Below are 15,165 nucleotides of genomic sequence, written 5' to 3'. Positions count from 1 at the left end.
CTTTCTCAAGAAGTCAGTAACTGAATGCTATGATGCATTCGATATATTTATAGTTGGATTCACACTGGCCGAGGGCAGAGGCATCTAAAGCTTACTCATTTCCTTCACTTTCAAATGCATCTAGAGGCATCAGCGGTTTTCTTGGCCAATGGTGTGGCTGATGATTTGCAGGTTCGGGTAGCAGCTTGTCTGATACTAGAAGGGTCGTGTTAGAATCCCCTTGATGAGCTGCATTGAGTCTCAAAGGTTTTGGTCGATATTTGGGTTAGGTTCTCCATGCCGTACGTGAGTGTCCTAGTTGGAGTCGGCTTCGTTCTCGACGGATCTGAACCTATGGTCTAGTTGGAGTCGGCACTCGGCACATATATAGACACACGTATCGGGCAGGGATTTCTGAAGTCCCACCTCGATCGAACGCCTCCTTCTTTGGTAGAAACCGGCCTAAAGCAAGGCGGCGGCGAGAAAAAAAAAGCAAGCGTGTGGCGGCGGGAAAAAGTCGATGGATCAGACGGAGATCCCTCACGAGATGGAGATGGAGGGGGGATCAGGGAATCTCATGGTCATGGCGCAGCAGTCTATGGTTCGTACTCGCTCTAGTGACATGAAGAATCCCGGTGATAGATCTGCAGAATCTGTGAAGGTGGGCGGCGGCAAATCCGCCATGGACCAAGTGGTGATGGGTAACGACACCTTGCAGCAGGGTGGCGATGGCGACCAAAAGGATGAGGGCAGCATACAGCAGGAGGAAGCTGAGAATGAGTTGGGAAAGAGATTCGAGATGACGAGGATCAGCCCTGAGAGGCATCTCTATGATGAGATACACCGAGTTTCTGGCCTGGAGTTGGGAGGAATGAGTGAAGCAGATACCAGAGCGCAGCGACAGTACGAACTACTGTGTGCGGAGGAGGAGCTACTGCCGGTAGAAGTCGACATTGGCGGCGACAGCAGAACCATGCCCCCAATGCCAGATTCGTCGACTGTTATTACAGCCTTGGCGGAAGCTGAGAATGAGTTGGGAAAGAGATTAGAGATGATGAGGACCAGCCCTGAGAGGCATCTATATGATGAGATACAGACAACTTTGTTAGATGTCCAATATGAGTTGACAAGCAAGAACAGGAAGTTGGATAAGGAAACCTTGCAGGTGCTCAAAGATATGTCCAGCAAATTGGCCATGTTGGATCAAGGTGGCGATGAGGACAAAAAGGATGAGGAGGATCTTCATCATGATCCACGAGCCAAGAAGACCGTCGAGGAGGAGATGGCGGACGAGGTGGAGACATTCGATTCCCACCGTAGGCTTTGGAAATACAAACATGGGAGAACCTGTGGTTCCTTCGAAGACATCAGTGAGCAAACTAACAAAACAAACCATCTCTCTTGTTTAACTAGCGGTTATGTCCTTTTTATCCAGTTCTAGCTAGTTCGCGCATGTTAATTTCTAACACATTTCTTGGGTGCAGCGGTTCTGAGTTCAATGCAGTTTACACACTACACGCCTGGACGCGGGTCATACAGCAGTGACTGTACCACCCCGGAAACCTTGCAGATCATCTCCATGAAACTCACTGAACTTGCTGGTGGCCTTGAGCTGCCATTCTCTGTGTATGGCGTGGTTGCTGTCCGGGACATGGTGGATCGCAACCGAAACATTCTCTTCTATCTCGATAGGAGCAATGCCCAAGAACTAAAACAGAACGTATGTATGCTACTATCTTGATTTTCTTTTTGTACATACTACCTTGATTTCCTTGTTGTACGACATCGTCTTGATTGCACGTTGGTGATTTATGATTTGCTTGCAGGATCCTTTCCTGCACTTGATTGGTCCGTCCCGTGCAATCGTGTTTACGGACAAGGTTTGGATTGAAATCGAACTAATAGTAAAAGGCTGCCCTCAAGATAAAGACTTGATCAGTTGTGCACGCTGTTACACGGGAGGGTATGGTCCTGGCATGTCTACCATCTGCTTCAAGAATGCCTTGTGCACGCTGGAGTTGTGCTTGGAGCCAGTCAAAAAAACAACCCAGGCCACTATCTTGGGTGTCCATGTTGTCAAAGACAGTGGGTCGTGGCCTTTCAAATATGGCGGCATCGTTGCTTGCTCCCCACAACCAGGGGAATTTGTGTGGAATGGTAGTGGACTGACTCGTAGGATTAGTCCTCATCCAGCGAGATTGTGCTCATTCATTCAAAAGATGAAGCAATGCCGAAAGGTGAAAATGGTCATGTGCTTCTGTCGAGGCAAGTTGTTTCTGTAAATCTGAAAGGAATGTTGGACGTTGTCATAAAAGCCTACTCCAAGGCTGGGGATATCGCTGCAGAAACACGTGTCCCTTTCTATCCCAAAGTTTGCAACATAAGCAAGAAGAAATGTTTACTTGGTGATGCTCAGGTAGCTATTACTGTTGCTTGGTCCCTTGTCGCGACGAGCAAGACGGGACTTTGGATAGAGCTAGCCAACAGAAGGTGTGTTAATTTGAAGCATGCAACTGGATGATTTCAGTGTAATATATGTATATTGGATGTTGGTTGTATTTCAAATTCCGTAAGAGCATCTCTAACCGATCCCTTATAATTGTTCGGAGTAAAATTTCAGTTTTACTCCTCTAACCGTCACCTACTATATCCCTTATAAGGGCATGTACAGTGATATCCAGTCAGCTATCTGTAACACTGTCCACGTAGGAAAAGAGAGGACGTGAGAGGGAGAGAGAAAGAAAAACGGCATAGTCTGTCTGTAAAAATACAGTCGATCTGCAGCCAGGAAAATCGCTGCCTACAGACAGCCTCCTTTCCATTGTACGACCTCATCACAAGTAGTGGGCCGGTTGGATCTTGCCTGCCATGAAAGTTATGCGCCGTGTTTTCCGTGAATTTCTGGTGGTTATGGACAGTCAAATAGACTCCTCATTGTATAGGCTGTCTGCTGCGCTGTCTACAGTTGACGTGTAGCGATTATACAGACACCCACCGTCGGAACGATTGTACATGCCCTAACATGTAGTCAAAATTATACTTGACTGCACCGTGCTCCATCTCCCACCGCTTGCCTGCCCAACCACCTCTCCTACCTTGTCGAGGCCCCTCCGTGAGCCATAGCCCCCTCCGGCAACCGCCATGGCTGGATCTGGGTGGTCCCGCTCCTGTTCGCCGTTTTGCATCGCTCGTCCCGCATCGTCTCCCCCAAGCTTCCACATTGGCCATTGCACCAGGAACATATCACGGCGTGTACGTGCCAGCAGCCATGGGACACATGGGTGGCGGAGATTAACGCTGCACCACCGAAGAGAGGCACTGGTCCGGCTAGTTCTCCTTGGTGGAGCGGGCGGCAAAAGCCTACGACATCGCGTCAGTGTGGTTCCATGTCACACAGCGCGAAGCTCAACTTCGCATTTGGTGAGCCGTGGCCGGAGGATGCTTCGGTCATCGACCGCTGTACGAGAGGACAGGGAAGCTCGCGAGCGACTTGAGGCGGCACAAGGGCGACGAGGAGTACATGAAGGAGCTCTGTGGGAAGCAACTGGAGCGAGGCGCTGCGAGGGCCGCCGGATTCGGGTCCGAAGGAGCCGGAGGTCATCGACCTCATCTCCGATCACAGCGACTCCTTAAAAAAACTCATCGATGAGATGTTTTCGAGCTATGAGAATGAGTTTGACTGCTAGGCTAGACTTTAATTTAGGTTTTAGTATGTTTATATACTAGTTTGAATCAACTTTGGAACGAAATCGTGTGAAATTACGATGAATTTATGTGAATCTGAGTTTTACTCCCTTAAGTTTAAGGAATCGGTTAGAGTCAGGAAAAGTTAAGAGGGGTAAATATACCGTCAAAATATAGAGGCCTAAATTATAAGGGGCGGTTAGAGATGCTCCTATTTAATTTTTCCACTTATATCTTTCGCCTCCAATGCAAAGTTGCACCTTCACATAGCCCACCAAGTCATCTCACACCTTGAGGTGGCTCAAGAATCCCTCTCTCTCTCTTCCATCATCAATATGACTTGCGGAAGAGGAGGGTCATTAGTTTTGCGGTGCTCGGTCGGGCTAGCAAAATTCAATGTGCTCACATAAAGTTTCTAAAAGAGGGTGACACAAACACCAAAAAAATTCACACAAAGGTCAATGCCTGTAGAAGGAAGAATTTTATCCAAAGGATTGCTAACGGGGAAGTGTGGATTACCGATCATGAAGGGAAGGCGAGCTTGATCAACAATCACTTCTCCATGGTTATGGGAAAAGGGCCCCTCGCCTTAGAAATTTTAACTGCGCGGGTGAGGTGCTAGCGGCCATCAAGTTCATTCCTAGTGATAAAGCTCCAGATTAGGATGGTTTCACTTGTGCTTCTATAAAGCTTGTTGGCTGCCGCTGAGCTCCTCATCACAGCCAGTGAAGAACTTCCAAATGGGAAGTGCTCGACAGAGGGGGGGGGGATGCGGATTTGAATTTGGATGGTGAGAGCAGAGGTAAATTAGGAGCCGAAATAAGGCAAGCGGTGACCGAAAAACTACCACCGCTTTTTCGTCGCACCACCTAAACTCGCGCCATCTCCGCCACCTACATCAATTCATGCGCCACATTCTCAAAAAGGCACTGAGACAAGTGTGACTCTAGGAAACAGTCGATTTGAGTGTTCTCCGAGGCTTAGCCCGGAGGTGTTTTGAGGGGCGTGCAGACCACTGGGTGGCTATAGACTGTGCATCCAATCCGACCGTTCTCCAGTCCCTAGGGCCTGCTTCGAGGTAGGGCCTGTTTCAAGATGGTGCAACCTACAATCACGCCCACAGTATCTGTGTATGTAGCTCGAAACTTGAGCCATAGCTCTGTGGACGCATATCTGCACCATAGTATCTGTGTATGTAGCACTGAAGAATATCAGAAGGATTATCAATAATAGCAAGAGGAAATTCTGCACCATAATGTTACTCAACAAAGTTGGTTTACTCTTCAACACAAGACTATATTATGGACTACAACCGCATACATTTTCATCTACTCGGTTCGTTCTCATAAGCCAAAGGTGCAGGTCTGATTGCTACGACGATCGTCCCATGCATATGTATACATACATCTTGGAAGTACAAGCTACAACAAGAAATGTGAGACAACGACGCCATCTAAAACTTGAAGTCCTTCTTTTTCGAGGATTTCCCGTCCTTCTCATGCTTCCTCTTCCTCTTGCTCGCATTCTGCAATATCAAGAAAAAATGTGAGATACAGGTCAATGAAATCTGCATTTGCCTCTAGTCGAACTGCTACATAGCAGGGTGCAGAAGATGGTACCTCCGCCACCATGTCACTGAAGTCTTCCTTCTGGTTCCGCAGCTTTTCCTCCTCTCGAGCTTCTTCGTACCTGTTTCATGGGTTTCAAGGAAAGGCGTTAGTGTTTGAACTTGCAGATATTGACAGGCACAGATGGATAAATGCCGGCTGACTAAAAGTAGTCTTACTTGGCTGCCAAAACATCATCCATAACTTCAAGTTCCTCAGGGTGTATTGTGACATCCACTTTATCGGACTTTTGATTCTTAAGAAGGTCAACCTGCAAAACAGAACCCCAAGAAAAAACTCAGTGAACCGTTATAGAGGATATGCATGGAACAGAAGTACTTGCACACATAGAGTAGGGAACTTCAAAGCTCACCCTTTTAACTCCAGCTTTATCCTGTGCCCCGACAACATACCTGTAAAAGGAGCAAGATACAAAATGAGTTCTTCAATATGGTTGAATTGAAAACATGAACGAATCCCACAAAGTTGTACACATGAGCAGGTTTTATTAGAGATACTTACGTATGGCTTGATCCATAGAGTGCCCCAGGTGCGATCTTTTCCTCTTTCTGCTCAAGAACCTTCAGATGGAAAAGAAAAATATATAGGTTACGAAATACGACAAGCGAAACTAAAGCTCTGTAATGAAATTTGGCCTGGAATTCCATATAATTGAAGGGAAGGCCTCACCTGGTATAGCTGCTTTTCGGTTTGCCTTTCAGGCTCTTTCCTCTGTTGCTTCCGAAGATCAATAGCATCAGGTGTTTCAATGCCAGTGGGAGTGCTATTAACAAAAGAAGCATCATAAGTTAGCACATTAGGAAAGAGAACATAAGCAAGCCATTAAATAAGAGATGTAAGCACCTTGACATGGTTTCGACAGACTGGATGCCTTCCTCCATGTCTTCATCTTCCATTGGTTCATCTTCCTCTTCCTCCTCCTCTTCTTCCTCCTCTTCCTCTTCCTCCTCCAGGTCTCCCCAGTGCTTGCTGCGGTCAACAGGCTCCTCCTGGAATACAAATGCAGCACAACAGTTAGCTAACTAGTAGCTGCTGTTCAGAGCAAACAAACCCAAAAAAAATTTAAGGGGGGAGATGGTTGGATTATACATACATCATAATTAGGTTCATCCTGCTGTAGGATGCCAAAAACATCTCCATAGAGGGGCCGCCCATGCTGTTAGTCAAAACAAGTAAATAGATCAGAAAAGAATAGTTATTAGTTTACTAGAGAAAACATTTAACTACAGCCGAGCCAACAAAACGTGATTTGATGTAGCATACCTCATCCACAGGAGGCTTTCCCCATTCCCCAGGTCGGTAACCAAAAGTAGCACCAAGAGGAATTGGAGCATTCAGACCAGGAATCTTCAGCGAAGGATAAGAGGGTGGAGGACCATATCTCTGCAAAGTAATTTTATGTCAGTTCACAGTTGGCCAGTAATAAAAGGAGCAGTCAACCAGAAGAACAGCTGCATGGAGATTTTCTTTCAAAAGAACTATACCTGCATGTTTATAAGCCATGGAGGTGGCGCACCATCAGGCATGCCAAGAGCTTCTTTAAGTTCTCGGGACAGCATACCTGGCTTCATTTCCCTAAGTTTGACCTGTTGAGTGCATATGTGCATAGAATTGTGCTCAGTGAGGCAGATTTAAAAATAAGGACATCTCCATTACAGATATCAAGAATAGAACAAAGCAAAAGTACCTCAAACTCTTTCCCTTCGTAGTACAGGTCACCATGACTAGACAATTTTGGTTTAGTTTGATATTTGAAGAAGGCGTCGTGCAAAACCTGCACACACAAAATTATGGTGAGGCTTTGCTTTCTGTGAATCATTCCAGAAGTCAACACATGTCTGAAATTTGAACATAATGAGACAATGAAATCCTATTATCAGTTAAGACACTTTCACATGAACAGTATCACTATTTGTACCCAAAATGTAGGGACGAGAAAACAGGCCACAATAAATGATAGGTGCAGACATTAGGTTACATGACAAAATTCTGAACACCTGGCAACCTGAATATGCATGTCTATAGAAATATAGAAGTACAGAGGAAGCGCAGGAAATGTGCTAAACGCCTTACGAGACATCCGACGAAAATAAGCCACAATCTGCATCTGTCTTGCCCATTATGGAAAAATGTAAATACACATGACATGTACTTTCTGTATGTCTACATTGGTCTCAACCGGGATTGACTGACCTGATAATCTATATCCATCTTCCCCATTTTTGGCTGCATACGCTCCCGCTGCTTTTGCTTCAACTTTTTGCTATCCTCTTTCTCGATATATGCCTGAAATGCATTAGAGACACTTAATATTAGTGGCTTGAATTGAAATGCAAATAGCAAACAACTCCTATATTACCGAATAGTCAAGGAGATGCAACGTCCCTAGCAATGACACGAAGAACCAAGATATTAAGTTACCTGTCTTATTTTTTCTATTCCAGTTGCAGCAATGAAGTCAGGAAGTTGGAACGGTTGCTTCTCTATACCTCTCTTGCCCTGAAAGAAACAACATAATGATGTAAATCTGATCAACAAGATATAGATAATATAGACTATGGAGAAAAGCATAATTTCAAGTTCTCTTACGATATCAAAAAAAGATGGCATTCTGCAATGGGTTGGTTCGGCAAATGTGATACTTGTATGTGCAAGTTAAAAGGGGAGGGAAAAAGTTCAAGATTCTAGCTAGACCATAATCTCTTTCAAAAAATGCATCGCATTAATTAACTAGATGAAACACCTCAGATTTATACTACAGTAAACACTCAAGTACTGTACCACCAAGCCCTTGCTCCCAGGAAGTTGCAGCATCCCTGCAAGAATTATATATCTGTATAAGAGGGAGGGGAAAAACCTTAACGACTTTACGTTCGCTCATCCCTTCTAATAATACCCACCCCATTGTAAAGCCCAGCCACTTTACATCGAGGTAAACTAGCATAAAATACATGTCTGCCCAAAAATCTATGCTTCCAAGCTTCCAATTTTGGATGGTACAAGAACGAAAACTAAGTGAGGTACTACACATGCATATGCCATCCCACGTGAGGGCTGGGCTTTGGGTGAATTTTGGTCTGGGCATGTTACACCTTTCAAAACCAAATTTAGGAAAGCATTTTTTTATTGGATATCAATCAAGGGAGCTGCTCAATGCTTTTTACAATTGTATTTGAATGAAAAATGATGGTCTGATTTGCACTTGACTACAACTCCACTACTAAGAGCACTGTTTTATGATTGGTGAGGTTCATTTCTCAGACATGTCTACTCATTGAATAATTACACAAAACAGAGCAAAATATTATTCATGGTAGATGCATTACGAACCTGCAAGAATTTCCTCTTTTGAGACCAGTGCCTTGGGACAGGTACAGTGTTCCTGTAAGACTTCAGATAGACAAGTAACTTGGGATCTGATGCAGTCGCATCCCAGACCTAGCAGAAAAGGTACAGTTGAATTAACTGGAGCTAATACATAAATGAATTTACAAAGTTGAAATAGAGTTAGTGAAACAAAATAATCAAATGACGACTTTTCTTCTTAACTTACTTAATACTATGATAATGATTATTTCTTATGTTCACACCACCTAAACAAGCTACACAGGTACATTTGTGTGCATGTCATGTCGTCATAGTCTTTCATAAGAGAAGTACATCTTTATCTTAAAGCTGTGAGAGGTGCAAGTTACAAACACAGTTTTCTAGTACATTAGCTCCAAAGTTGCCTTGAAACTTACTGTGTAGTAACAGCAATGTGCAGCCAATGGTAACGACCAGATGTGAATAGTTAATGAACAAACAAACAACATCAAATCCCTTTTCCCAAGCAAGTTGGGGTAGGCTAATAGTTAATGAACAAAACTTTACACAAATCCAACGACACACTTTTAAGTTCTATCAACCAATGGTTATGCATATTTTAATCAAATTTATGGATTCACTTCAGATCTAGCCAGACACTAGCGATTTGTGAATTCACTTTTAAATCGAAGTTGTGCAGGGCAGCTATTGCGAATGCAACATTACATGGACAAGTGCCCTGGACACTTGATTTACAAAAACAGAAAAGGAGGACAGTAGCTTACTTCGACGACATCAGGCCTGTTGCATATCTGCTTCAGCTCTGCAATCTTCATCCTTTGTTCCAGCTTCAAAACACAAACAAAACACCATAAATATGTTGAGCGACTCGCAAAACATGAGAAGCCCTCGTAACAGGCCATTTCAACAGTGCAACAGGCAGACAGAGACAGGGGACAACATACTTTCTTCTTCTTATTGGAGATGCCTCCTTCCTTCTTCTTCTGCTGGGCATCCTGCTCATCGTCGTCCGAATCAGACCCGGACCCCTTCTTGGCCGCATCGGCGCCAGCCTCGTCCTTCTTCTCCCCATCCTGGCAGCAACTTACAAACTAGTGAGTATCGATTCCACTGCAAAGCAGCTGGATTACAAATCGAAATAGAGTAGGGTTTTGCTCCTCAACGACTCCAAATAGAGGGGCGGGTGCTTCGGATCTCGTATACCTCGTCGGCGGCGGGGGTGTCCTTGAAGGTGAACTTCTCGAAGATGGTCTTGAAGTCGGCGAGGAGGCCGTCGGCGAGGTCCGGCTCCTCCGCCACGTACTCGACCTCGATCTCCACCTGCGCGCACAACGTCAGACGAGCACGACCGCCGCTAAGCAACCCCACTCAAACCCTAGGGGTGTCAGGAGGTGCTGCACGTACCGGGGGTTTTGAATCGGGCTTGTCCTCCTCGGCCGCGTCGGCGTCCGCATCAGCGGCGGCGGCGGCAGCGGAGGCGTCAGACGGGGCCTTGTTCTTCTTCTGCTTCCGGCGGCGCCGGCGGCGGTCGCTCTCCCGCGATTTCTTCCCGGCGGCGGCGGAGGCCCCGTTGGGGAGGTCGGAGCTAGGTTCGGCGGCCATGGTGGTCGGCGCTGGGGAAAGAAGGGCCGGACTGGGTTTGGTTCGGGTAAGTTAACGAGGGTGTACCGCCTTCGTTAGGCCTGCTGGGCTAATTGGGCCTGAAAAGCCCATTCCATCTTTAACGTGGAAAGAATGACTTGCACGAGGCCCGATCGCCAATATAAATGCTTTTGTGTGTATGACAGGTGGAGCCACTTTTGCGTGTATGACAGGTAGTTCAACAATGACATTAGTCGAGAACAGTTATAAAAATAAAAATAAAAAAGATGTTGTAAAAAATCTGTAATAGTATCAAGTGAAGTATACAGCAGAAACGCAGAATGCACATGAGCGATCATAACGCAAGTACATATGGACGCATGGATACTTTAGTTTTACACAGGGAAATGCCAGTGTAAAAGTTTCTCTTGAATATACTGTCAACAAAACATGTAGACACAGCTTGTTTTTACAACTTCGCATTGACTTGCTTGTATGCACAAAGGCCTAACTATTTCTCTACCCTAATCTCTATATCTTCTAGTCTTATTCTGTATCCCACAGGCAGGGAAAAATGAATCATTTCCATATAAACGAATGTCAAAATGGGCTACGGGGTTTAGTACTGTTGGGACTAAGTATTACAAACAGCAGCTGGTTTCCGGTTCAGCCGACGTGGAAGCCAGCGGATTGGTAGTTGTTTGACAGCTTAGGTAGCTTCAGCACCGCGAGCACTCCGGCTGCCAGCGAGAAGACCGAAGCCAGAGCAAATGCGGGGACGTTCCCTCCCCCAAAGAGGGCGTCCCATGGACCTGCTCCGAGTGACACTACTATCTGCAAAGTAGAATGTACATGGCTGTAAAGGTCAGGATATGTTCAGTAACAGCTCATGTACAAGAAAATCAGTCCAGATAAAAAGGTTAACCTGAGGAGCGACGATAGCGAGATTTAGAACTCCAGTGGCCAAACCTACACATGGGTACAAACATTATCAGTCCACCATGATCACCTCAGCATACTGTAAGAACAAACATCGGTGACACAGACCTTGGCCACCTCCTGTTCCGGCAGTCAGCTCAGCAGTCACAGAAAACGGAACGCTGTAAGTGATCTGTAAGCATGCACGAAAAGAATGAGACATCTTCTGACGCAATAAGGCAGAAAGTGTTCAGAGTCTGGTGCTTACAGAGAGTGGCAATCCGAGAAGAGAGAAAAGAACCAGCGCTGAATTTCTGACTGTTTTATCTGCTCCGATGATGTGATGAAGTTTACTTGAGTACAGGTTAAATGAGATCCAACTTAGTATTGTCGTAGCCATCATGCAGACAAACACTATGAAGTTGCTGATTGCCCAAACCAATCTAGCGCCCATCATACGGCACAATGGATCAACAAGGAAAGAGCCAATCCCAAGGACAACCTACATGGATGAACCAAATGTTACAGGCTTAAAGCCACCGACTAAATACCCTTGCAGTCACATTCCATTGCTATGGTTTAAGACCACCGTAGAGTAACTAGTTGCCAGAGACCAACGAAACTGCACTGTCTATTGAAGCATACATACCAGGAATGCAAATGCATCTAGCTATTGTCATGCGAAACTTATGATAAACAAATTGATCACAGGTTCTTACTGAATTCAATAGCAAACCAAATGCACCTTCTCGGACACCATCGTCATAAGCTTTCCTTTCACTCAAGTTTCCATTTGGGTCCCCGTGATAAACCTCACGCCCCATCCAGTCAGTGTCGAAAAGGAAAAAGGGAAACCATGACAACTGCAAAACAAATAAAAAGGGACATACACCATCAGTTCCCAGCAAAAGAGACTATCAGCAAGCAGCTGGTACGCATCTATCTATGTAACTGATTTTTATCACATACCCATGTGAGAGCCATAACCAGAAGCACGGAATACATTCCAGGAGGTAGATGCCTCATGCTAGTCAAAATGTTAACCAAAACCGCTCCTGGTCCATCATTGAAAGCCTCAACGGTGTCTTTGTTCGAGTTGGAGCCCACATCTACAAAATCCTCAGGACTGGAGCTAGCTGGAGCATTGTTTGCATCCGCGTGACCGTTAACTCTTCCGTTGGTTTGTTCACTCGATGCACCATCATTATCTCTAGAGCCATTCAGTAAAGGGGCAGAGTCAGATAACCGGTGTACATCCTTTGGTTCCAGCGGGGTTTCTTCAGCAAAGTAAAGTGTAACAGACATACAAAACACAAGGAATACCTGCACAATAGATAATTGGTCAGCTTACTCGACTTCTGCAGATTGCAGCCAGCAGTTCATTTCTACTGTCATATGAAACCTAGCTTCAGAGTCCTAGGTAAGTTGCAGAATCTCTGAGAACTTACAACTGCAATTAAGAAAGCTGCTTTCAAATTACCACAAGCTTCGCAACAGGCTCTTGTCATTAGAAAAGGAAACCACCTGCATAGATAAACAAAGTAGCAAGATCCTTTTTAGCAGGCAAATCAACTGAAGGTGACGAGGGGAGAAACTAGAAATGAACTTCACGTAGCATGAATTCCTAAACTTAAATGCACACACAGAAGCAGGAAAATGCATCATGGAGGGGAAAGACATGAGTTGCCATTACTGAACAATATTGTTTGGACAAGTCCCATTAGGAAAGTGTGTTACCATCAGCCAGCTATCTTGCAGAAAGATAAAGGTGGAAAAACAACTTGTGAGATTTATACCCTATGCTACTGCAAGACCATAGCTCAAATAAATCACATCATCAAGGCAGGAACAGCAAATATACTATTTACAGATACAGCTTGACTAGCATTAGTAGGAATCTTTAAGATAGTGGCAAGGTTTCAGATATTACAAACTGCGCAACTAACCATTTATGTCAACTAGCATAAGTTTGATTCCTTCTGGATGATGACATGAGCCAACTATTGGAAATAAGCTTCAGGATAATATAAGCACAAAACAACGGACAATAGAACATACTTGTGCCAGTTCCCGCTTGCACCAGCTGAAAAGCCAATAACATTTCCGACGGCCATCCATGAGCAGAATATTGCATTCGCCGAATTAGATTGACCAGGACCTGCACAATAAGGTATCATTCCATGACTGAAACTTCAGGGGTGGATTTAACATTAGTAGAGATTCTAACTGAATGTATTAACCACCTGAAAGATCAGCCAAAAGGGCACGAGCAGGTCCCTAGATGTGCCAAGAATGAACAAATGTTAAGGGAACAGTGATTCAACTTTCCAACAGCATTAACAAAGATATGGTGCAAATACATAGCATCTTATGTAAAATTTTGAATATGCTTACTTGCACCGTATTGTTTGCAAGGTCCAACATCCAGAATCCCAGAATGAAAATAATAGCAGCTCGATACCTTAGACCTTTGTACGTACTGTATAAATACATATTAGCATTTTAGTGATGGTACACTTTTTGTGAAATTGTTAGCAAAGCAGCAAAATGAAGGACTACCTGCAGTGCTCAGTGGTATCCCCTAAGATGTAACCGAGGTCTGCAGAAAACCCGATCAAAGTTACCTACGTGTACAATCTACCTATTAGAGCAGGTAAAGAACGGGGGAATACGATAAGATATGAAACATGATATAACTCACAGCGGCACATATCAGCACGCATCCAGCCAGAATGAAGGGGCGTCTCCTTCCGTACTTGGAGCGGCACTTGTCACTCCACACACCAACGCAAGGTTGAACCTGGCGTCAGAGGGTAACCATTTAGATAAGTGAGACCTTGCATACCGTAGTGTGAACATGAGCAATAGTAGTCGTGTCGTCTCGGATACTTACTATGAAACCGGTGATTGGGCCACAGAGCCAAATGAAGGATGCCATGGCATGGTCTATTCCTAGAGTCTGCATATAACCAGTAATAAACAGCAGGTGAGCACGTAGGAAAGATGTAGCGGTCCATGAACGAATGCGCGATTGATGTTCTTATTATGCAGTAAATCATCTTCGACATATGTATGCACGTATAGAGCGATGAGGCATAGTAGAGCATCTAGCAAGGTTATCTGATATACTTGAGGTATTAGTAAAAGAGGATAGATGCTATTTAGCCAGGACACCATAGGCAGCCTGCGAATTCCTTATCGCTGCTAACCATAGCTAAATTCGTAAGAGAAGAGTGGTTCCCCTTGTACCCAATTTGCATCGACATCTATGCCACTAAGGGATCAACAACACATGGACTGTTTCTGTAAACTAGCACTAGTAATTTTGGTGCAGAGCAGGCGGCACCAGAGGCTTGCTCTGATCAGTAGCTGGCTACTAGTGAGTTTGCGTATTAGTTAGCAGCAGCAGAACCTCGTCCAACTGCCTCCTTATCGGGTGAGGATTCGCAACTGCATCTAGTAGTTACCGGTATTATCCCCACACACGCGCGGTGGCGTCACCGGGAACGGGAACGGGATCGGGGATGGAGCCAGACACGGCACGGCAGTTTGCTCCTCCGTCCGTCCCTAAATGCGCGCGCAGGCATACTGAACAACAGTCAGACTAGCCAGAGGTTTCTGACTCGCACGCACTCAGTGGTTGGTCCGCCGCATTCCGGCGAGATCTAGCGAGCGGCGAGAGGGGAGTGTGGGTAGGTGGGAAGGGTACCTGGATGTAGGGCGTGAGGAGGGATAGCTGGAGCGCCCACCCGAACTGGACTCCCGCGGCGACCATGCAGGCCAGCACGACCCGGTACTTGGGCGTGTCGCCCGTCCTGCTGCCCGCGCCGCCGCCGTCCTCGCCCTCCCGGCGCGGCTGGTGGTCCTTTGGAGCGCGTGGGCTGGAGTTGGTGGTGGTGTTGAGGCTGACTAGCTCCATCTCGGCGTCGCGGAGGTGGCGGTACGGCACCCGGATGGCCGTGGCCCCGCCTCCCCCGCCGCCGGAGTCCATGGCGGCGGCAGATCCGGGCGCGTTGTAGTAGGCTAGGGTTCGGCGGTCCGCGGGGCG

The 15,165-nt window shown here is 45.8% G+C and overlaps 2 protein-coding genes across 3 annotated transcripts; both read right to left on the bottom strand.

Annotated features, from left to right (window-relative positions):
* Nucleotides 1-4,874: 4,874 nt before the first annotated feature.
* Nucleotides 4,875-10,056, bottom strand: LOC124693520 (splicing factor 3B subunit 2-like; the record flags this gene model as incomplete). Its single annotated transcript, XM_047226991.1, is given in 18 exon segments — nucleotides 4,875-5,188; nucleotides 5,283-5,352; nucleotides 5,450-5,541; nucleotides 5,644-5,683; nucleotides 5,793-5,851; nucleotides 5,961-6,054; nucleotides 6,135-6,280; nucleotides 6,385-6,447; nucleotides 6,555-6,674; nucleotides 6,776-6,877; nucleotides 6,979-7,065; nucleotides 7,485-7,577; nucleotides 7,713-7,790; nucleotides 8,622-8,729; nucleotides 9,383-9,445; nucleotides 9,563-9,691; nucleotides 9,822-9,938; nucleotides 10,023-10,056. Coding segments are annotated over 18 exon segments (1,567 nt in total), but the record flags the coding sequence as incomplete, so codon positions are not given.
* A 551-nt stretch (nucleotides 10,057-10,607) lies between these two features.
* On the bottom strand, nucleotides 10,608-15,108 carry LOC124693518 (sucrose transport protein SUT4-like). 2 transcript variants are annotated; one of them, XM_047226987.1, is made up of 14 exons: nucleotides 14,827-15,108; nucleotides 14,011-14,076; nucleotides 13,819-13,917; nucleotides 13,677-13,741; nucleotides 13,512-13,596; nucleotides 13,361-13,394; nucleotides 13,176-13,275; nucleotides 12,566-12,641; nucleotides 12,087-12,440; nucleotides 11,837-11,980; nucleotides 11,386-11,619; nucleotides 11,247-11,310; nucleotides 11,125-11,168; nucleotides 10,608-11,033 (listed from the first exon to the last, which is right to left on the bottom strand). In XM_047226987.1, the coding sequence occupies exons 1-14, from the start codon at nucleotides 15,106-15,108 to the stop codon at nucleotides 10,866-10,868; spliced, it is 1,815 nt and encodes a 604-aa protein (XP_047082943.1). In that variant the 3' UTR covers nucleotides 10,608-10,865. The 2 variants fall into 2 exon arrangements, with proteins under 2 accessions (XP_047082943.1, XP_047082944.1); XM_047226988.1 differs by lacking the exon at nucleotides 14,827-15,108 and having other exon boundaries at nucleotides 13,677-13,716.
* Between the last annotated feature and the right edge of the window lie 57 nt (nucleotides 15,109-15,165).

The sequence above is a fragment of the Lolium rigidum genome, chromosome 2, assembly GCF_022539505.1.
Source record: "Lolium rigidum isolate FL_2022 chromosome 2, APGP_CSIRO_Lrig_0.1, whole genome shotgun sequence".
NCBI classification, from domain to species: Eukaryota; Viridiplantae; Streptophyta; class Magnoliopsida; order Poales; family Poaceae; genus Lolium; species Lolium rigidum.
The sequence above is the reverse complement of the archived record's forward strand: the minus strand, read 5'-3'. Positions and strand labels throughout refer to the sequence as shown.